The sequence below is a fragment of the Neoarius graeffei genome, chromosome 3, assembly GCF_027579695.1.
Source record: "Neoarius graeffei isolate fNeoGra1 chromosome 3, fNeoGra1.pri, whole genome shotgun sequence".
In the NCBI taxonomy this organism is placed as follows: domain Eukaryota; kingdom Metazoa; phylum Chordata; class Actinopteri; order Siluriformes; family Ariidae; genus Neoarius; species Neoarius graeffei.
Genome location: NC_083571.1, coordinates 119,798,342 through 119,822,040, shown reverse-complemented (window position 1 = coordinate 119,822,040; position 23,699 = coordinate 119,798,342). Strand labels below are relative to the sequence as shown.

Sequence of the window (23,699 nt, the reverse complement as noted above, 5' to 3'; positions counted from 1 at the left end):
TTGTGTGAGGCCTGGTGACCACGTGTTTCTGAGTAAAACAAGAGAGTTAGCTCATCTCGTCTTCTTCCGCTTTATCCGGGACCGGGTCGCAGAGGCAGCAGTCTAAGCATGGAAGCCCAAACTTCCCTCTCCCCAGACACCTCGGTCAGCTCCTCGGGAAGAACACCAAGGCGTTCCCAGGCCAGCCGAGAGACATAGTCCCTCCAGCGTGTCCTGGGTCTTCCCCGGGGCCTCCTCCTGGGGGGACATGCTTGGAACACCTCCCCAGGGAGGCGTCCAGGAGGCATCCGAAAAAGATGCCCGAGCCACCTCAGCTGGTTCCTCTCGATGTGGAGGAGCAGCGGCTCTACTCCGAGCTCCTCCTGAGTGACTGTGCTTCTCACCCTATCTCTAAGGGAGCGCCCAGCCACCCTGCAAAGGAAACTCATTTCGGCCGCTTGTATCCGCGATCTTGTTCTTTCGGTCATTACCCAAAGCTCATGACCATAGGTGAGAGTCGGAACATAGATCGACCGGTAAATTGAGAGCTTCGCCTTTTGGCTCAGCTCCTTCTTCACCACGGCGGACCGGTAAAGCGACCGCATCACTGCGGAGGCTGCACCGATCCGCCTGTCGATCTCACGCTCCATCCTTCCCTCACTCGTGAACAAGATCCCGAGATACTTAAACTCTTCCACTTGAGGCAGGACTTCTCCCCTCCTAGAACTGCCACCTTATTGTGGTGGAGGGGTTTGTGTGCTTGAATGATCCTAGGAGCTATGTTGTCAGTGGCATTATGCCCCTGTCAGGGTTTCCCAAGGCAGACAGGTCCTAGGTGGCAGTCCAGACCAAGAGCAGTTCACCAAAACCCTTATGGAGAAACCATCAAGGACCGTGACGTCGCCTGGTATGGCACAGCCGGGGCCCCACCCTGGAGCCAGACCTGGGGTTGGGGCTCATATGCGAGTGCTTGGTGGCCGGGCCTTTGCCCATGGGGCCCAGCCCGAAGAGGTGACGTGGGCCCGACCTCCTGTGGGTTCACCACCCACAGAGGTAGCAGTAGGGGACTGGTGTAGTGTGGATTGGGTGGCAGTCGAAGGCAGGGGCCTCGATGACCTGATCCCCGGACACAGCGGCTAGAGAGTTAGCTTTGGTTGCTAATTAGACAAAAGAATTAGCCGTATGTGGCTGGCTAAGGCCCAAGGATCCTACCTCGTGGAGTTAAGACAAAAGGTGTGTAAGTGAGTGTGGAGGAGGGCCGCCACGTGTTCCCTTGAGACAATACACTTAGCCCTGGATGCTAATGGGACAAAAGAATTAGCCGTAGGCTAATTTCACTAGCTTATAACAGTACTAAATCCACAGAAATCTTGATGTGGTCAAGATGTGTAATAATGAAATTAAAGTGTTAGACAGGAATAGAGAGAGCATGCAAAGCCTATCTATTAAACAATTGAGAGATTAAAACAAAATAGAACAATCATCAATTCAACACGCTGCGCGTCAACAGTGTAAACAATTAAACCGTTCCTGAGTTTAAATTCACACTACTTCAATAAAAGCTAATTCCTAAGACTAAGTTTTCTGCCCAAAAATTGCCAGTCTTACTTAGTATCTCGCCTCTAGCGAGATTATGAAGAGATGTTCCGAGACTTTTGGAGTTTCACCGTTGTGGAGCACGCGAGTTGCTTCTGTAGAAAGCAGAGGATTTCTTGGTCTGACGCGTGGTCGCTCGTGATGAAAAGAAAGTCTCTGATCAAAATAATGTGCACAGCGCTTTAATTAGGAGGAATTCCGGTCGCTCCTAACTTTTAATTAAAACTGCTTTGGGCGGCAGTTTGTACGTACTTGATAATAGACAAACAAACCGGCTGTAGCTCAACTAAGTTTAAAATCGCGCGATCCTAGAATCAACCGTGGCCAAAGGTGAAAGAAAAGCGCGAAACTCTGATTCTTGAGAAAAAGAAAAGATGTCTTTATCTGGTTTTCTGGTGCGGGGTATCTCTTTGTGTCCAGATGGCTTGAAGTCCAGACAAGAGACAGAAAGAAGGAAGCGTTGCTCAGTTACTTATGAGCTCAGGGAGGAAGTGACGTAGGTGATCCCGCCCAGGCGTGACGTAGGTCAACGCGGAAGTTGGCTGATGGGAAATGTAGTTTCTTAAAGGGACTGTACCTACACAGCACTGCGAAGTGCATTACATTTAAATACACATAAATAAGAAATAAAAACATTTGTTTGCATGAGGTGTTTTTTTTCTTTCTTTATCTGTTTGTTGAACCAATCTGTCCTCTGGGCAATGAAAAAAAAAGAAACCCTCAATGAGGCTGGAGCTCACACCGACCACTGTTTCTTGTGTGTGAGTTTGAAATCCGATCAATCCTGTAGGAGGAGTAGCGATTTTTGTAAATTGTGGACAGACGATGATGGACAACATGTGATCGCATAAGCTCATCCGGTTGTAGGCCCAAAACAATAACAAACAACTAAGAGCCTGGACATGAAATCTAGCCCTGGGTGCCTGAGCTACTGCTTTGTCCACGCTTGTGTAACTATTGCCAACATAGACGTTAGCATAGAATTTAAAAATAACATCATATTTTCAGACAATAGTTCTTTATTATGATGTGTATTATTGTAAATAACAATTTTGTAGGTAATTACAGTTCATACCACAAAATACTAATTTCTGATTTGCTGACAAAAATTTTATTATAATTCTGACTTATTTATACAAGGAGTATAAATAGCAGGCTAGGCTAAGTGAATACTCTCCATACACGTAATTACCCATAACTATTAAAGTAGCAATTAAAACTAACAGTTAAATTTATCCAGAAAGGAAATTTTATCTAAAATGAGTGAAAATGTTCTCAAATGTGACAATAAAAAGTGTGAGACAACTATCTCTAGGGCCTCGCATACCAAAAATGACAACTAAATAAAATGACAATGTGTTGCTTTTTTAAAATATAATTTGGTTCTTCATGAAGAAAATAGATACAAAGCTTCTGTTTTTAAATCATGGTAAGTAAACCTAGTATAGGTGAAATAACTTCAAAATATGATAACGGTAATGCACTCTGTTTTGTGTTCTGATGTTTTTTTCATGAATCATTTTTGCTATTAGGTTTCTTTTTTATTACAGTTAACTTACACACACACAGTGCTGAGCATAAATGAGTGCACCCGCATTGAAAAGTAACATTTTAAACAATATCTCAATGAACACAAACAATTTCCAAAATGTTGACGAGACAAAGTTTAATATAACATCTGTTTAACTTATAACGGGAAAGTAAGGTTAATAATATAACTTAGATTACACATTTTTCAGTTTTACTCAGATTAGGGTGGTGCAAAAATGAGTACGCCCCACAACAAAAACTACTCCATCTAGTACTTTGTATGGCCTCCATGATTTTTAATGACAGCACCAAGTCTTCTAGGCATGGAATGAACAAGTTGGCGACATTTTGCAACATCAATCTTTTTCCATTCTTCAACAACGACCTCTTTTAGTGACTGGATGCTGGATGGAGAGTGATGCTCAACTTGTCTCTTCAGAATTCCCCATAGGTGTTCGATTGGGTTCAGATCAGGAGACGTACTTGGCCACTGAATCACTTTCACCCTGTTCTTCTTCAGAAATCCAACAGTGGCCTTAGATGTGTGTTTAGGATCATTGTCATGTTGGAAAAGTGCACGACGACCAAGGGCACGGAGTGATGGTAGCATCTTCTCTTTCAGTATAGAGCAATACGTCTGTGAATTCATGATGCCATCAGTGAAATGCAGCTCCCCGACACCAGCAGCACTCATGCAGCCCCACATAAGGACACTGCCACCACCATGTTTCACTGTAGCCACCAGGCATTTTTCTTTGTATTCCTCACCTTTGCGACGCCATACAGTTTTGAAGCCATCAGTTCCAAAAATATTTCTCTTGGTCTCATCACTCCAGAGTATAGAGTCCCAGTAGTCTTCATCTTTGTCAGCATGGGCCCTGGCAAACTCTAGGTGGGCTTTTTTGTGCCTGGGCTTTAGGAGAGGCTTCTTTCGTGGACGGCATCCATGCATGCCATTCCTCTGCAGTGTACGCCGTATTATGTCACGGGAAATAGTCACCCCAGTTTGGCTTTCTACTTCTTTAGATAACTGCAGTGAACTCGCATGCCGATTTTCTTCAACCCTTCTTATCAGAAGACGCTCCTGTCGAGGTGTTAACTTCCGTGGACGACCTGGACGTCTCTGTGAGATGGCTGCAGTTCCATCTTTCTTAAATTTTTGTGCCACTTTTGCTACAGTATTCTGACTAAGTAAAGCTTTGCTGATCTTCTTGTAGCCTTCACCTTTGTGGTGTAAAGAAATTATTTTCTTTGGGGAATTCTAAAGAGACAAGTTGAGCATCGCTCTCCATCCAGCATCCAGTCACTAAAAGAGGTCGTTGTTGAAGAATGGAAAAAGATTGATGTTGCAAAATGTCGCCAACTTGTTCATTCCATGCCTAGAAGACTTGGTGCGGTCATTAAAAATCATGGAGGCCATACAAAGTACTAGATGGAGTAGTTTTTGTTGTGGGGTGTACTCATTTTTGCACCACCCTAATCTGAGTAAAACTGAAAAATGTGTAATCTAAGTTATATTATTAACCTTACTTTCCTGTTATAAGTTAAACAGATGTTATATTAAACTTTGTCTTGTCAACATTTTGGAAATCGTTTGTGTTCATTGAGATATTGTTTAAAATGTTACTTTTCAAAGGGGGTGCACTCATTTACGCTCAGCACTGTATCTTCGGTGACTGCAGAAATTCTGCATCAAAGTACTCACTCAGTGCAAACCAACCTTATAACATTATCCTGAATTATTATTTCACTGTAGGAGCTTCCTCAGCACAAATCCTAGTCCTGACTACACAACAGAACCATTCTTTAAAAAATATATATGAATGCAAAAAGACATTTCAGCCACCTCTTATCTAGAAGTAGGGGGAGATGGTCATGAGGAGCAGCAAAGCCAGACTCTGAACCAAACCCTGGTGATGGTGTGAGGAAATAATGCCATCAAACAAGGAGTTCCCCAAACCTTCACACTGAGAGCAGTCTTCTCCACAGAAAAAACATAATGATTCGTCTCTTCTAGTCTCGGATGTGTACGTCCCCACTGCCCTCCTCCCTGCCAAGTGAAGTGAAATGTGAGGATGCAAAGAGCTGCTACAGGCACTCAAATCTAAGGTAAGCATACTAGTGCAGTATTTTTCTGAATAGAAAGACATTTGAAGAGCTTACTTGGCTCATAGTAGTCATAAATCGTGACCACTGCATCATGAATACCAGTCACTTTAAACTCCAGTGTAGTTGGAACCTCCACACAGGTTTCAGCTTTGGTTACCTGAAGAGAAGAACAGAGGGAGGAGCTTGATTCTGCCATGTACAGTGAACATGAAAGGGATTTTTTTTTTTTAGGTTTATGGAGTTGTGGTCTTTTGTGATCCACCACACCTACTTCAATCAAAAGGTGCAGGCTATTTGTTAGTACCTGAAATAGTGAAGGCTACAGGAAGGGCTATAGCCTTCTCTTGCAAAGCCCCACAGTTATGGAACAGCCTTCCAAGTAATGTTTGGGACTCAGACATAGTCTCAGTGTTTAAGTCTCGGCTGAAAACACATTTGCTGATTCAAGCCTTTTGTTAATAGTGTTTATGAGGTAAAGGAGCAGATTTGGAGAGTCCTCAAGCATAGAGTGTTTTGGTAAACTGGGATGTATGGATGCTGCCAGTCCACCACTCACTCGGGTTTGTTGACAGTGTAGTGGCTGCTGCTCATGTCCCAGGACTCCCTCATGCCTGTGTTATCTTCTGGCTCTCCCTTATAGTTATGCTGTCACAGTTAGTCTTGCTGGAGTCCCTGCTTTCACTCAGCACACAGTGTACACTGTTTATAACCACTGCATGACAATGAGTATACCTAACAATCTCTCTCTCTCTCTCTCTCTCTCTCTCGCTACACACACCACTCCTGAGATCCCAGTGATGCTGACCTCTGAGATTACAATTTCCCTTCACTGGAACTAAGGGGCTTAAACCTGTTCCAGTATGACAATGCTCCAGTGCACAAAGTGAGCTCCATAAAGACATGATTTACCAAGGTTGGAGAGGAAGAACTCAAGTGGCCTGCACAAAGTCCTGACCTCAACTCCACTGGAATTGGAATGTAATTCCAATTTCGCCTGACCTCACTAATGCTCTGGTGGCTGAATGAGCAAATCCCCACAGCTACACTCCAAAACCTAGTGGAAAACCTTCCTAGAAGAATGGAGGTTCTTATAACCTGAAAAGCAGTTGAACAGAAACCAACCAAACCCCCCAAATCTTCAAAGGCATTTAATTAGAAATAAAACTTGTTCACTCTAGCAATAATGTACATAGTTGTCTGTAGTCTTCAGATGGAGATGAGTTCTCAGTTCTTTAGGCCGTTACATACTATCTGAAAGTGAAAACAAAATGCTATCAGAAGCTCACCGAGTCTAAGTACAGGATGACTTTTCCTGGGGAGGTCTCCACTTTCCTAACCAGCTCATTTAATGGGACGCCACTTTGAGCCAAACTGAAGCCAGTGAGTAAACCGACATCCAGAATTGCCATTCCCGTCTGATTCAGCTCCTCGTTCTCACACAGCCTGAAAACAATGAAGAAATGGTCTTTAAACACCTTTTCCACATAAAATGTACTGTGATTTTTGTTCTTAAATAATCTTACAGTCTCACAAGGAAAATAATCCAACTAGAATTCTCAGAAGCCAAGAGATGCATTCTTTTTTTCTTTATTTTTTTTCCAAGACCCATTTGCTTAGGATTTTTGGATTTTTTTTTAAATGATTAAAGTTATTTTCTAGAGATCACAGACTGAATTATTGGGCTTTTTGAACAAAGGGGGACATTTTTAAAATGTTGTAACCCCACATTGGATTGCTTCATTTAAAAATCGGCTCATGAGAAAATCTTTTTTACAAATTTTACAAATTATTATAAATATCACTCTAAATGTCTTTACACATACAGCACGGCATGAATAAACAAAGTGTGAAAAAAAATCATTGATGAATTCAATGCATGCGACCTGATTATGTGACCATCCTTCCATCCATTATCTGTAGCCGCTTATCCTGTTCTACAGGGTCGCAGGCAAGCTGGAGCCTATCCCAGCTGACTACGGGCGAAAGGCAGGGTTCACCCTGGACAAGTCGCCAGGTCATCACAGGGCTGACACATAGACACAGACAACCATTCACACTCACATTCACACCTACGCTCAATTTAGAGTCACCAGTTAACCTAACCTGCATGTCTTTGGACTGTGGGGGAAACCGGAGCACCCGGAGGAAACCCACGCGGACACGGGGAGAACATGCAAACTCCACACAGAAAGGCCCTCGCCGGCCACAGGGCTCGAACCCGGACCTTCTTGCTGTGAGGCGACAGCGCTAACCACTACACCACCGTACCGCCTGATTATGTGACCATTTACACAAAAATAATCAGGTGACAATGGAGTCAACAAGTAATGATGAGCTGGCGCTTATTCTTTTACAAAAATGGGGGAAAAGGAACATTTTCGGTACATCCTATCCTGAGCAGTAAGTGATAACGTGAGGAGTTTCACTGCTTGGTTCAGGAGTTGCTGAGACTGATAGCAAGCTTCACCACGTCACAAGGTTGGCTGCAGACCCTGGACTGTACACAGCCTTCTCATTGCTGAGCTCCTCTCCGGTTTTGTCTTGTTTTTTTTTCCCCGAGACATTGCCTTTAAAGTCATTATCTTTATCATTTTTGTTTCCCTTGTCAAACAGCGCTGGGTTTTGAGACACACAAGTACCGTTCGACTACTATTAAATGCCTCCTGAGTATCCGGATGCAGCCAAAACTGAATGAGACTCAGCCAAGTCTGCAGCAGTATAATGATGTTTCCACAACCTATGCCCTGATTGGTTGAAGGCATTCCCTTCATGGACATATTAGAAAAATCGAACCTGCCCCAGAAAAAAAGTCGCTTTTTCGCACACACATTCACCTTTGACGTGAAAGTGTTCATTTATGGGAAAATCATTTGAAAAACAAAATTTCAGATGAAAAAAAAAAATCGCAATGACAAATCGCGCTGTATGTGTAAAGACCTGAACTGTGAAAACAGATTTTGTGTGCTACTATTTTAAGTGACAAATTTATGTACTATTTTCATTCTTCTCCGTCTTGACATACTGTACAACGTAGGAATTCAGCAATTCATACAGATAAATGGGAAAATTTATCTCCCTCTGTTAAACAAACTACGTAACAGTGTGTCTCAAATCACATACTTATGTTCTACATTAGACTGTTTATAGTTAGTGTTTGAATAAAAAAAACCCTCATGTAGTCCTCAAACCTATAGAAAGGTTTGTTTTTCAGTTTTCCATATTTTCTTGATCAGTAAATAGTTTTGAAGGTCAGAGTCTTAGATTTGAGACAGCTCATGACAACAGTGAAGATGAACTGCATTTATTATAAGAGTTTTTCACAGAACTGCAAGGTCATTCTGAAAGAACACCGTAGGTTTGTAAAACTTTGAAAGGGAAATATCAGACAATATTCAGGTATCTGTTGAGGTCTCTTACCGGAAACATATATAAACCTTGACATTGTACATGTCGTAGTCCAGAACATGTACATACAAGTCAAAGGCCTCACATGTGTGAGCACGACGTCTGCGTGACGGCACTGGAGTCTCTACATTGTAGAATGTCGTAAGCTGTAGAGTCAGTGATGGAAAGAGCAAACAAATTAACCGTGAATAACTGCCTTCAAATCCAGAAATCTCTGAACATCATCTTGCAGCAAGCTGAGTATGTGAAATAAATCATTTCTTACTTTTCCACCGGAATTCAAGCCTACCGGTCAGTGTTTCCATGTGTTTGGATTTTTTCCCTCAAAGCTAGTTAAGTGACTCAAGATGTTGCTGTTATGTCACTGAAGAGATTTAAGTGGAGTCATGGGGATCGGTAATTGCTCATGGGTGTGAGTGAGATTCGATACATCAAAAGCAATGAAACATTTTTTCCAATTACACTAATTTTTTTTTAATGTGTCAGTTCCAGTGAATCCCATCCCACAGTGCATCACTCACTGCTGCTATTTTCAGGTGTAGCACCTTGTAAACTGGACTTTCCCAGACTTTATGATCCCCAGAAGTGATTTCCAACTGCCTGAGCATGAAGTCATTCAGCCTTAAAGACAGCTGAAATTCCAATGTCAAGGACACTCAAGGTCTCCACAGACGATGCCAGAATAAACAACTGCATTATAGAAACATGAGACTTTGAGGTGAACACCGGCGAAACTATGGCAGCAAATCAGGATCAAAACCTTTCATAACTACGAGGAACAAATATGGAAATGGTCACAACGCATCTTGAATTTGGGATTTGTAAACTTGCTGCTAATACGGTATATTTTGCATTATTTGTTAAAGTATAATTGATAGAATTTATATTGTAAAACCTTCAAAAGTCCAAAAAATTTGATCAATTAGACCTATAAAATCATATAATTTAGCATGTCATCACAAATAAATTATTATTATCATCATCATCTCATCCGGCTGACAGGTGAGGAGTTTATCCCATTATGTGTTTTCTGTCATCTGTCGTCCACATTTCATGAAAATTGCTTCTTCTTCCTCAATTCTTCACTGATTTTGATTCTTTCTGGCAGGAAGGTAGGGGAACCTACAGTAGGGTGCATATAACTTCTACCCAAATTTGCATAATTACAATTATTAATGAAGTTATGGACTAATTAAACCTTAATGAGCAGTTCAACAAAAATCGCTTCTTCTTGGTCAATTCCTCGCTGTTTTGGATTCTTTCTGGTAAATAGGTCGGTATTGCTAGGGTGGATATTGTGTCTATATATAGCTTGTATATAGTGTATATAGCTTGCAACATTTGTTGTGCAAGGTGGCCCACTTTAGATCATTCCTTCTGGACTATACAGGACTGTGAAATAGAAATGACAAAATCCGAGGAAACAATTTTAGGAGGGGGTCTGGGGGCCACAGGGCCCCAGAAGCTGAACAGATTTTGTGTATATTGATAGATTTGAAGCATCTCCTGAAAGCAAATATTTTCTCAACCATGCCATTTAATTTGAACTGTTATTATTATGTTGAAATAATACAATATGAACTGATTTACCTTTTAACTGATAAGGGTTCACTTGAAGAATGAAAATGTATCAATAACATACCTCATATTGTAAATTCACTTTTATATTCTTGTGTAGATTCGTATCAATTCACTGGGTACCATAATGTCTTTTCCAGGGGGGAAATTCTAGACTGACTATTAAATAATAGTCACTAATGTTCTTGTTTTTGAACTGATTCAATACCAAAATGTCTTTCTTGTTCATGTTAGACAGATTCTAGTCAAAAACTATATACAACTATTTACAAGTCAGTATTTATATTTATTTCCTTTTCTTTGTTAGCAGTTTCTTCAGCTTAGAAAGCCTACTCTTTTCTTTCTGACTTTCTATACGGCTTTTCCTTGCTCTTTTGGTCTCTCTTTCATTACATATTCATGATAACAATGAACATTATGAACAATAACATAAAACTACATAAATAATAAATGTGAACAAGATGGTCTACCTGGTAATCTATAGTTCAACAGCTTCAATTTCACCAATTCTGCATGTTTTTTTCCTTTAACATGGTCAACCAAACGTGTTCTTCCACCAGAACTGTACTTCACATCCTGATGGCACAAGATGCGGTAAGCTTTCCCTGGTTCTTTTATCTTCCGTATGTGCTCATGGAGATATTCACTACCGGCTTTAAACTCCAGCCATCGCCAATTCCATGGATTTTTGATGCCGTTTTCCTTGTCAATGTTTTTGACATCGTCGGTCTCACCGTCCTCCCTCTGAACGATGTCCCTCTGTGACGTGGACATACCGCGAAATTCTCCTTTTCAAAACCGTTGATATCGAAAGCGTGTTTAAAGAGCACAATGGTAAAACGAAAAGAACACAAGATTCACGCCATGGTTTGTAAGCATGGCACAAATGCCGTAAACTGGTCTGTCACTGTCGCAAAAGAAAAAAAGATACCAAAAAAATTACAATGTCGTTACAGAAAGAACAATTTGCGGTAGGCTCTTTCCCAGACTCGCTGGCTCGGTGACACTCGCTGTACGAGACTACTAGCGGTCGGTAGACAACAACCCCCCCCCCCAATTTGTTATTGCAAAATTAGATGATTTACTAAAATTATATTTTTGGCGGCCAAATTCACGGAATTCCGCAGATCCGTGGATTTTTCACAGCCCTGACTATACGGGGCTGGAGTGAGCTATTTATGGTTTCATTATTATTATTATTAAATCGAGTGTGTGGAAAATTTGTGACTAGTTGTGTAAAAGATTAATCAGTTTTCTGATAGCTGAATATTATAATATAATATTATTAATTACAGTTCATTAATTCACTTTATTCCACAGGGTTGTTAAATTCTCAGATCTGATCAGTCAGATGTTGTGATTAATTTTTGATAACAGGAACTTGGACAATATTTCCAGCTTCTAGGCAAATCACAGATTTATATTCATTCTAATATGTTAACATTTCTAGATAAGAAAAAGCTTGTATTGTGGATACGCCACAAAAACAAACATATTATACATGCTGTGTAATTATTGATGATAATGACCTTTCTGATGAGGAGACGTTTATTTCACATTTTGTAAGGAGTCTCCATGGTCACTGTTTTGTCACAGTTAGAGGTAAATCTGTGACTTTCATTTTAGTTTTCCGATACAGGAAAACTCTTCAGGACGGAGGACTTTGTGCTTTCTCATTTATCTGTAGCATTTTCTGTTTAATTCACATCAACAGAGATATGAAAGAAGAGCCGCTGAGAGAATGTCTACTGATAGCTGCCAAAACACAAGTGAAAACAGGAACTAACTCGGTTCATAGACATTCCACAACATTAAATGTAACTGCAAATGTATGAAATGTATAATGTCTTTTTTCTTTATAAGTGTTTTTAGTATTTTAGAGGTAACAGGACCTCTGCATTGCGTCAGGCCACATCTCAGTGCCCTGATCTTGATTATTTTCCCATAACAGCACACACAAAACATTATGATTATTTATACAATGAAACAACATATATAATGATTTATTTTCCTGTAAACAGACTTATTGTATACTTTCTGTAGAGTCCATACGGTATCACCACAATATTTATGCAAAACACACAACACTTGAATTTTCTTTTCTTAAACTTAAAGGAGACACTGAACCTGGAATAGCGCAAATCCGCTTCCCACAGCTGACACCTGGAGCTGAAGATGCTTTTCAGCTTCAACCTGTTGAAATAAAAATCACAATAACTCGCCACATCACCACAGTGTGTACAGAGTGGAAGGTTTTGAGTGGCGTGTACAGACGGTAACCTCTTGGCTCTGGTAGAGCAGGTAGTTTGTTCGGTTTATGATGAACGTAGCCACTGTAGATGTTTGCGTTGTCACCGTGATTTTGAGGTCAATATGTTCTGTGCTGCTCAGTGAGGCAAAGGCTGATAGAGCCTGCAGAGCGATCACCGTATCCTGAACACACAGAAGGGCATACAAGCCAACGGTTATAGCAATGACCTGACTCCTCATTACACAGTTTATTAGGTACACCTCCCATGAATATGCATTTTGTATTTATATATTTGTATAGCACACAGTTACAGACAGGCTATTATTAAGTATTAGCCAGGTTTTAGCATTGACCACAAATGAAACTTTAATTGGTTCCAGAAACATGAACGTTGTGTCACATCTGAGCTGCCCAAACAAAAGAGCATTTAAGAGTCGAGATTTGAGAGTGGGCCATTCACATGAAACCTTTTTTGTAAACAGTACCAATGCCTCATTGTTGCTCATGCAACATCAGGAGTTTGCAAAAAACACACCAAGAGGAAAGCGCTATCCACCCACTTCTGCATGCATGAACTCACGGACACCCATGATTGGCTTGTGTCACTGTGCTTGATAGCAGAGACAGAGCATCACCCCGTCCTCCCTGAGAGCACAGGCAGTTTGGCTCTCTTGGGCTCGCAGCCACTGAAGGCTTTGGCATCACTGGGATTCAAACTCACAATCTCCTCATGAAAAGACAAAACACTTGATTTAGACATGGTTTTTACTGTCTATTTTTGGAATCATGGACTTTCATGGTGAATCACAATCCAGGGGTTATTCCTAACTTACACCCAGTATTCCCGGGATAAACTGATCCACTGCAACGATTTAATGAATGGTTCTGCATTTCATTGGCTTTTACTTCATTCTTTAAAAAATATTCAAATAACATATGAATCGATCCAAATCAAATCTGTTTAAAAAATAAATCCAATTCATAATGGATTCCAAATTCTGCATACTAATCTATATAATAAACAGCAAAGTTTGTTTGTTTGCTTGTCCTGAGCCAACGTCGCCATTTCTTGACGGATTTTCACTAAATTTGTCAAGTAGGTCCGGGGATGACCTGGAATTTTGTAGATATAAAGAAAATTCATGTACGGGCCCCAGGGGGTCCCCGGTGGGCCCCTGGGTGGTGGATGTTTGGATTTTTGTTTGTCTTGGGTTAACATCACCATTTCTCAATGGATCTTCACCAAATGTGACATGGAAGTCTGGGGGCAACCCAGAATTTTGCAAAACCCGGGCAACACCGGGTAACCTGCTAGTTCATAATAAATAGTATAAGCACAACAAACTGTTAAATTTAAGATGAGCAATTCAGTTGTCACTATTTTTCTTACAACATTGTTCGTAAAAATCACTAACAGTTCTTTTAATGCCTTTAAATTAAGGTCAGAATCATAATAAAACAGAATTTAATCAAAAGGTGCAGTGAGTGAATTTAATAAAACAGAGATTAGAACAGAATCTAGACCCATAAATATGCCACTTTAAACTAAACAGCTATTCATATGGTGAACTTATGAGATATGATTCAGTTGCATTAATTAGCACTTGGGTCCTTAGTTATTAATACATTTGTGAGACATTTTTAATGAGATTGATGTTTTATGCGGCTTAACTTGGCAACTTGACTTGGCATCTCGAGTGTAGCAGGTGACCACAAACAGCTCCAGGGTTTCACACATTTTCACCTGCCAGCGATTTACACACGGACAGTAAACAGACACTGACGACCATCAGAAGATAGGACCACGCTACATATTCTCTAAGATAAGATGCATATCAGCTGGCCTTCTGTTCCTGAAATGTTCCAGATCCTTGATTTTAGTTGTTGAGGAACCATGCAGAGGTAAGTCTAACTTTTTAATCAGAACTTTAATAGCAACAATCATTGTTATTTAAAGCTATAGCTGAAAGATGGCAAGTTGCAGAAACACAGGCTGGTATAGACCCCTTCGCAGTAAACGTCATTCATACGTAAGCGGAAATTGCGCGCGCAGTCTGGACCCAAAAAAGACTCAGAAATGCCTAGTTGTTGTGTTGTCGGGTGTCAGAATCGTAGCAGTGATGGGGTTAAAATGTACAGAATTCCAGCAGGATCTCACCCATTCCAAAAAAATCGCCGACGTCTATGGCTACAAGCCATCAAACGTGTAGACTGGGATGAAAGCGCCATCAAAAATGCGCGGGTTTGCAGCGCCCACTTCATCACAGGTAAGATCAGGCTATTTATTAAATCTCTCTTTTTTATTCTTTCTAGTCTTCGTTTATTGATGTAGCAAAATACTTTGGTAACGTTTGTCTGATTAGCTGGGTCATAGTTACACAATGTAATGAATATTGTTAGCATGTTAACTTAGCTTTGCATGCAGTTTTGTTTGTAGGAGAGGTCTCGCTTGACTCAAGCAGTCCAGATTTTGTGCCATCATTATTTGTGTATGCTGAAAATCACAATTTTAAAGCAAGGATGGAAAGGTAAAATTGTGTGCCCTCACTCTAAATGCCAACTTACGCTGACTGCTCTAACCTAGCTCCCGCCCCGTTCAGTTTCATTTCTGCTCTCTGCCTCTCGCTTTTTACGCAGCTCTGATTTCTCTTAGCTGCACTCTTTACACTATCATTCCTTTCATGCCATCACCTCCTGCAAATTGCTGTTTAGTGTTGGGATTTGCTGTTGTAGCTAAAGCCACATTGCCATCACACCACTGGCATAATTTGATTAAAACAAAATGAATATGAATGTCCCATTGTTAATCAAGTTGTACATGCCTGCACATAATCATCTGCGTGTAAAGACTTGTAGGCACGAAGTTTTTCGTGGGTGTACACTGAAGTCTTGTCAATAAGGTACGAGTATATATCTGGCCATTGTATACCAGGGAACTTACTAACATCGTCCGTCCACTCTTTAATTAAATACGGATCCGGTAGGCGATGTCCACTTGTTAGAGTTAACTTATTTATGTAGCATTCTCGATCTTGTAACGACAATTGTTTTGCATAATCTGACAGCTCATAATGCCGGTCTATGGGCAGCGCCATTGTTTCTGAGTCCAGGCTGCGCGCGCATCCTGGCAACGGTTGGTTTGTTTACAAACATGCAAAGGGGTCTATATTTTACGTTTTTATTTTAAGCAGACTTTTTTTTATTTGCAGCTGTTTATACGAGACACCAGTTCCTGTATTACTCCTGTAATGTCCAAAGTGCTTACTTAACCCTCTGGAGTCTAAGTGCCCGCCGGTGGGCAATTTGACACTTCTCCAAAAACACATCTGTAACCCTGTGAGTTTTTGTCATTCAAACATATAAGTGACACCATTAAAAACCTTGAAACTTCTAGTTTTCAAATATATATATATATATATATATATATATATATATATATATATATATATATATATATGAAATAAATTATATAGCTGGCCCTTTTTAAAGAGAGTGAAAAGAAATCTTTGGATTTTCTGTACTGTCTGACTGCAGCAGCCCCCGAGGCCACACCTATCGCTATTCACATGTAAAGTACCCGGTGCTTGAGTGGCTATTCAGAGGTGAGAGCACGCCCCATTCAGCCAGAAGGCAAAGGCAATGTCCTGCCAGAGCACATGGAAAGTGACAGGGGGGTGGGGGCCATCAGAGGTGTTTCACACCCATCTAATTAGTATTCGACTAACAGAGACACTGGCTTGACATACAATTACTTTTTTACATTTTGTATGGAAACAACAAAACATTTCTAAATGCTCTTTTTACTTTTATGCAGCCAACACTTTTGTTTACAAGGTTCAAACTTCAAAAGTCTTGGCTAGATATATTTATTGTGTGTTTTCTTGCACTGTTTGAAGACCTCTAAAACCTGTTTTTTGTACAGTTGTGTTTACACTCAATTTAAATAAAACGTGTTTGTATTACATTCACTTTACTTTCATATTATTTTTTGTTAGGCTTTTCAGAATACAACCATATGTGCCACTTTTGCATAGATGTTTACAGTTAGTTGAAATACTTGAAAATGTCAAGGTGTTGCAAACAGCCTCAAAGTCTCTGAAAGGCCTTAGACTCCAGAGGGTTAAAGCATCGATTTTCATAAACAAGTTTACTAGCATGTACAGAACTGTCTCCAGCAAACACACAAGATTCTGATTTGCTCACCACTTAGTTCTTCAGAAAAAAAAGGAAAAAAAACTCTTTAATAACCTTATCCAGGAAAGACTGGAACCAGGAGCATAGAGAGTTGGCAGCCCAGCATGCAGTTTCTGTGAAGAGACGCCCATAACATGGAGCTACCAAGGAAACTACAAGGCAACACCCCAAGGGTCTTCTGGGGGGGGGGGGATGAAAGACCCAACTGGACTGATACTTATAGCAATGATATGGCTTGTATAAACAACTCTGACTGGGAAAGCTGCTGAAACCAAGTGCCACTGTGGCAACATTTGCAAGAACCTTTGGTGGCTCAAGATCCACCAGGTGAAAACAAGCTGTGGACAGGAAAGGCCCTAAGAGGAATGGGCAGTTAACTCTGGTCAGACAAGGGAAGACCACAGCCAGGACCAAAACCACAGAGCTGAGGGCCTCTCACTCACTGATGCATCACAGACCTACACTAGAGAAGAGCAGGGAGGATCAGGGCAACTGAAGGTAAATACAGATCAGCCATCACCAGCTAGGCAAACCAGAGTGAAGTGGCCATCAGTGCCGGATAAAAGCTGGGAACCCTTCAACAGTGATGTCAACAAGATCCTGGAAACCACATTGTGCAGGGAACCAGAAAGGAAGCTCAAGACCTGAACATCTATGGTGTAGATATTGGCAGGGAGAGATCTGGCACCACGAAAAGTAAGCCCATGCATGTCTCTTTGTAGGGAAGGGCATTATCTGCTCTTCCCTACAAAGGAAGGGCAGATAACAGGAGATGGAGAGCATCAGAAGGGAGCTTAAAGGAGATACGCAGAGCCTTTATTTTTAAACAAATTTCTGAGTGGATAGTATCTCCATCCTTGACTCTTGTATACTGTATCAATGGGAATAAAAAATATATATATGAGAGTTAAAATCGACTGCAAAGTTGTCATTGGAGCCGCCCCGCTGAGCCAGCCAGCCCTGAGTGCGTGACGTCACAGCGGGAACCAGTTTTAAGGCCGAGGCCTTTTACAGCTACAGACCAAAGTCATATAAATAAAAATTTATGGTGAAAATAAGAAATAGCGTTACCGACTCGCTCAACTAAGACTGATTTGACTTCACTGATTGTGGGTTGACTCTCATTAAAACAGGATGGGTGCTATAACTTATGCAACATACATGTACATGCATGCATTTTCACTGATAAAACGTAAAAGGCTCATTAAATAATCAGATGAACTGAGACAATCACATTCTGAAGCAAATTAAATAATCTCATACCGCTAACTTAAACACACAATACAAGTTACATGGATTAATCTAAATGCAGGTAAACAACGAGTGTTTTTTTATCCAAATGAGAGTCGGCGCTTACCCGTCTGTGTTCTCGCTTCTTGAAGGCCGAGCTTGTGGCCGATTGTTTTTGAAACAATCTGACTTTCAGTTGTTCGTTCAGTTCTCCGTTCATTCACTTCTTCCATGTAAGGGCGAGATGGCAGCAATATACAGTTTAGAAATAAGACGGCTGCTCCACTCATTCACTTTTCTTCATCCTGTGTAGTCCACCATTACTGCTCGGCTCAGGCAATTACTAAAACCCGGGACGGAACCAGATGTCACCAGTTTTAGCAACAACTGTAGGGAGGTCACTGCCCGAGCGATATGTCCCGTCCCAGGTTTTAGCAACAACCCTTGGCTCACTCCGGGAGGACTGGTGCAACTGAACTCACTTTCCTTTTAAAAAAATAAATAAATAAAATACATACTTTCATGGGCGGCACGGTGGTGTAGTGGTTAGCACTGTCGCCTCACAGCAAGAAGGTCCTGGGTTCGAGCCCCAGGGCCAGCGAGGGCCTTTCTGTGTGGAGTTTGCATGTTCTCCCCGTGTCCGCGTGGGTTTCCTCCGGGTGCTCCGGTTTCCCCCACAGTCCAAAGACATGCAGGTTAGGTTAACTGGTGACTCTAAATTGACCGTAGGTGTGAATGGTTGTCTGTGTCTATGTGTCAGCCCTGTGATGACCTGGCGACTTGTCCAGGGTGTACCCCGCCTTTCGCCTGTAGTCAGCTGGGATAGGCTCCAGCTTGCCTGCGACCCTGTAGAAGGATAAAGCGGCTTGAGATAATGAGATGAGATGAGATGACATACTTTCATTTTCTTGTAGTTTTCTTTTCCTTTAATTGTTGGTACTGCACCCTCTTTCAATCCGGGCTTATAGCCAACGCTCCTCAACAGATCAGAGGTCTCGTACGAGTCTTCAGTGAAATGTGCAGAGCAGAGGAGAGACCACTTCATAGGCGCCCAATGTGCCCGTGAACTTCTCACAAAACGCGTCCAAATCTTTGCAGTTTGAACATTCTTGGGCCGTGAATGCAACGTAAATCCACCTTCTGTTGTGTTGCTGCACCGGACAGAAACACATCTACGTGGCATGGCGATAAATTAGCTCAAAATGGAGGATCGGAGTTGCAGTCAGCGCTGTGTTTTAGTATAGCGGAAATGGTGATGAGGCCGATAGACTTCCTGCTGTGACGTTACGGACGTCAAGGTCATTCACTCAGACCGCTACCTATATAAATCACTTTAATCGTAAAAATTACTATATTAGATTTATTGTTAACACTTAAAACTATTCCTGTGCCAGTCTTGAGGTCTCAAGGCATTTATAAATGAAAGTGAGGCCATGGCTCTGTGTATATGCTTTAAGTCTCTTAGACAACAGTTCTGAGTAGTTAGTGAGGATGAGAACATTGGGCTAAATCAACTCAGAGCTATCCTACAGGAAAGGAAGAACACCTTGTGAAAAGCAGAGAGAATGCTTAAGGCATGATGGGAGAGAGTTAAATGGAAAGCTGTATTCTTTTGCAAATCTATACAAATTCATTGAAATGGACTGGGAGGGGAAAAGATCAAGGACGCTGTCATGTTCCAAATGAGAGGTGGAACCTTCACAGATACACACATGGAGATGATCAACGGAGGCAACTTGGACCATGTGGAAGACTACAACCTGCTCCTCATCCGCAGACACCCATGGACACACAGGAACCATCAGGGAAAGAGATTTCAGAAGCAGTTAAGAAGGCAAGATCAGCTGCAGTCCCAGGTCTCAATGATCTCTCCGATAAGGTATATAAAGTTTAACAATTTCCCAGCTTGGGATCGAAAAAGTAAATCTATCTATCTAAAATTTGCAAAGCGATATGATACCATTTATAGAGGCTGCTGAAGCTGAACTGGAGGAAGGGGAAGATATCATGTTAGCAGATTGCAGAAAGTTATTTTGTGTCAAAAGAGGAGAAGTCAGAATCCATGAGCCAGTTCTAGACCATCTCTCTACTTAATACAGAAGTGAAGATTTTCTTCTCAGTCCTGGCTAAATGCTTGACAAGCTATATGACACAAACCAATACATTAGCATGTCAGTGCTAAAATGAGGTGTTCCTGGATCCTCAGGATGCTTGGGGCATATCACTGTCATTACACAGGTAGTCAGTGAGGCAAACAGGGGAAAGATCTGACAGTGGTCTGGCTAGATCTGGCAAATGCATATGGCACCATCCCACACATGCTAATCCTGGAAGCCCCAAACTACTACCACATCCCAGAGCACATTAGATGAGCTACTACAATGGTATCCATCTCTGCATTACAACTATAGCACCTTCACAACATCATGGCAAAGACTGGAGAAAGGAATTGTCACTGGCTGTACCATCTCTGTGATCTTGTTTGTGATGGGAATTAATCTAATCATAAAAGCTGAAGAAAGAGAGACCAGGGGCTGCTAACAGACACAAATATGAGACAGCCACCATGCAGAGGATTCATGGATGATCTAACGATCACAACCACCACACACCTCCAAGCTAGATGGATTTTAAGATCATTGGAGGGAGCAGCCATATGGGTCAGGATGACATTTAAGCCACAGAAGTCCAGAGCTTTGATCATCAGACGAGGGAAGGGGACACCGATTCCATCTCATAGTGCAGGAACAATTACCGTCAATAGTGGCCTTGGACTACCCAATCCTGCCTTGGACACCTTGGGAGGTGGTATGTTGACTCTCTAGGGGACCAAAATAATATCAGAAAGGTGTTCTTCACTGAGACAGACACCGAGGCCACACCTCCATCAATGAGACAAACAGGAACCCTCTTACGCTGACACCCAAAGACAGAGTTAATGCCTCTTTTACATGTATGAAAGATAGGCCACACCTTCTTAACTGTGACTGATAGCTGCATAGGCCATGCCCCCTTCACTGACATTAAGGCAAGACCTGTAACTGATGCAGTTTTCAACATCAAGTTTGAATTTTAAAACAAATACTGAATTTTTGTGTGTGTGTGTGTGTGTGTGTGTGTGTGTGTGTGTGTGTGTGTGTGTGTGTGTGTGTGTGTGTGAGAGAGAGAGATTGCCTGTGTGGAGCCATATCCTCCGAGGTGATTTCTTTGCTGACTGAGCCACTTCATGAGGCTGAGGGCGTGTTCCATGCTGCCCTGCATATACAGAGAAAGCAGAGCGTACGACGCCATCTCGATATCAGCTGAGCGCGGCTGCCACGACTCCGACACGCTGCTTCCACCAGCGCTCCACATGGGCACACCATCTAAACAAAACGTTGATAAACAGAGCCCAGTTACCTTGTACCCATTTTGTAGAATATGTTGCCCTAACCACCTGTACCACAGCTGAAATTTTTATAAGCCAGCATATTAAAAAAAAAAACCAGCGAGACAGCTGGGTAAACAACATCAATCAGCATATGTTTTTCATTATAATAACAATCCCCAAAAACATTTATTTTTGGCCTAGAAAATGCAATCCATCACTTTACACAGCTACATGCTCACTTCATTACTATCAACCTTTCATACTTTCCAATGCAGTAAATATACTGTGCAGTCCAAAAGTCTAAAACCAAGCTGAAAATCTGGGGGGTCAAAACCATTTAAAAACAGAACATTTTAGAACTTTGAACATTTTCAAACCTGTCACCCTCTGTGCATTGTGTGTAGGGATTCATATTTTAACATTGGTGTAGTATTCTATGAGTTATCAGTCAAAAACATTTCTTTTTTACATCTTTTTCCCCCAACAAATGAAAGATGAGTCATTTAAAATCAGGAACGACTGACTTTTGTGTTTTCTCCAATATTACCTGACACCCCTGGAAGCCCCGCCCCTGGAATTCCCCTCTTTTACATCAGGGATGTTTTGGCTCATGCTTCCATCTATCCATTATCCGTAACCATTTATCCTGTGCAGGGTCACGGGCTGGAGCCTATCCCAGCTGACTATGGGTGAAAGGCAGGGTTCACCCTGGACAAGTCGCCAGGTCATCACAGGGCTGACACATAGACACAGACAACCATTCACACTCACATTCACACCTACGCTCAATTTAGAGTCACCAGTTAACCTAACCTGCATGTCTTTGGACTGTGGGGGAAACCGGAGCACCCGGAGGAAACCCACGCGGACACGGGGAGAACATGCAAACTCCACACAGAAAGGCCCTCGCCGGCCCCGGGGCTCGAACCCGGACCTTCTTGCTGTGAGGTGACAGCACTAACCACTACACCACCGTGCTGCTCTGACTCATGCTTTTGCTTTTTATTAAAAATCACTTTGCTTTTTCTCAAGGCATGAGGTTTTGAGTTGACTTATGTGAAATAAAATATATCATCTTTTCTCCTTGGTTAGAAACAAAGAAAATGTGCATGTAAAAATAAAATGTATTCCTAGGTAACCCTTCACATTATATTCCCTTAAAAATAATGATGCCATTGTGAAACAAAATTTTCATTTCCTTTAAGACCATCTTGGCTGCCAAACAAAGAGGTGATTCTTTACACATATTTTGTTGTTTCTGTAGTCATTTTCCACATAATCATAATATTCTTGGTGGATTTTTTTTCACACAAACACTCAGAAACAAAGACACGGATAGTTTTTTTTTTCTTTTTTATCAGACATCATTTAGATGTCTGATAAAAAAGAAAAAAAAACTAACTATATTTAATATAAGACATAATGAACGTAATCGAAAGGAAAAGACACGGATGTTTGCCAGCAAAACTTAAATATGCTGTATGGTGGAGGAGGAGGCTCATAAGGTGGAGGAGGAGGCTACATTATTAGAAATGGGGGTAGAGTAGGAGTCAATTTCTGTCCCCCAAGATACAGTCTACACTAATGTACCCCCAAGGGATCATTATTCGATCTCAAGGTAACTATGTGTACCTTTTTAGGGCCAAAAAGGGACATATATGTTCCCAAGCAGTAAATAAAGAGTACAGATAAGTACCTTAGAGGGTCCTGCACTAGTGACCCCTAAAGGTACAATAACGTACTTTATTTTCTGAGTGTAGTAAGGAGGAGGCTCAAATAGTGGAGGAGGAGGCTTGTATGGCAGAAGAGGAGAAGGAGGTGATGGAGGAGGAGGCTTGTATGGCAGAAGAGGAGGAGCAGGTGATGGAGGAGGCTTGTATGGCGGAAGAGGAGGAGATGATGGAGGAGGCTTGTATGGTGGAGGATGAGGAGGAGGCTTGTATGGTGGTGGAGGAGGAGGTGTGTGAGGTGATGGAGGACGCTTGTATGGAGGAGGAGGAGGCTTGTATGGTGGAGGAGGAGGTGATGGAGGAGGCTTGTATGGTGAAGGAGGAGGAGGAGATGGAGGAGGCTTGTATGGTGGAGGAGGAGGAGGCGGCTTGTATTGTAGGGGAGAAGGAGGTGATGGAGGAGGCTTGTATGGTGGAGGAGGAGGAGATGGAGGAGGCTTGTATGGTGGAGGAGGAGGAGATGGAGGAGGCTTGTATGATGGAGAAGGAGGAGGTGATGGAGGAGGCTTGTATAGTGGTGGAGGAGGAGGTGTGTGAGGTGATGGGGATGCTTGTATGGAGGAGGAGGAGGCTTGTATGGTGGAGGAGGAGGAGGAGGTGATGGAGGAGGCTTGTATGGTGGAGGAGGAGGAGGAGGTGATGGAGGAGGCTTGTATGGTGAAGGAGGAGGAGATGGAGGAGGCTTGTATGGTGGAGGAGGAGGAGGAGTTGATGGAGGAGGCTTGTA

At 41.9% G+C, this 23,699-nt stretch overlaps 1 protein-coding gene across 1 annotated transcript in view; it reads right to left on the bottom strand.

Annotated features, from left to right (window-relative positions):
- Nucleotides 1-4,749: 4,749 nt before the first annotated feature.
- The window catches only part of cd109 (CD109 molecule), a 101,041-nt gene continuing 82,091 nt past the window's right edge, over nt 4,750-23,699 (bottom strand). The window contains exons 27-33 of the mRNA XM_060918015.1: nt 21,047-21,237; nt 12,478-12,630; nt 12,325-12,390; nt 8,632-8,765; nt 6,501-6,657; nt 5,269-5,371; nt 4,750-5,155 (exon numbers count right to left, since the gene is read on the bottom strand). Of these exons, the coding sequence (XP_060773998.1) occupies nt 4,959-5,155; nt 5,269-5,371; nt 6,501-6,657; nt 8,632-8,765; nt 12,325-12,390; nt 12,478-12,630; nt 21,047-21,237 (1,001 nt within the window). The 3' untranslated portion in view covers nt 4,750-4,958. The remainder of the gene's footprint in view (nt 5,156-5,268; nt 5,372-6,500; nt 6,658-8,631; nt 8,766-12,324; nt 12,391-12,477; nt 12,631-21,046; nt 21,238-23,699) is intronic.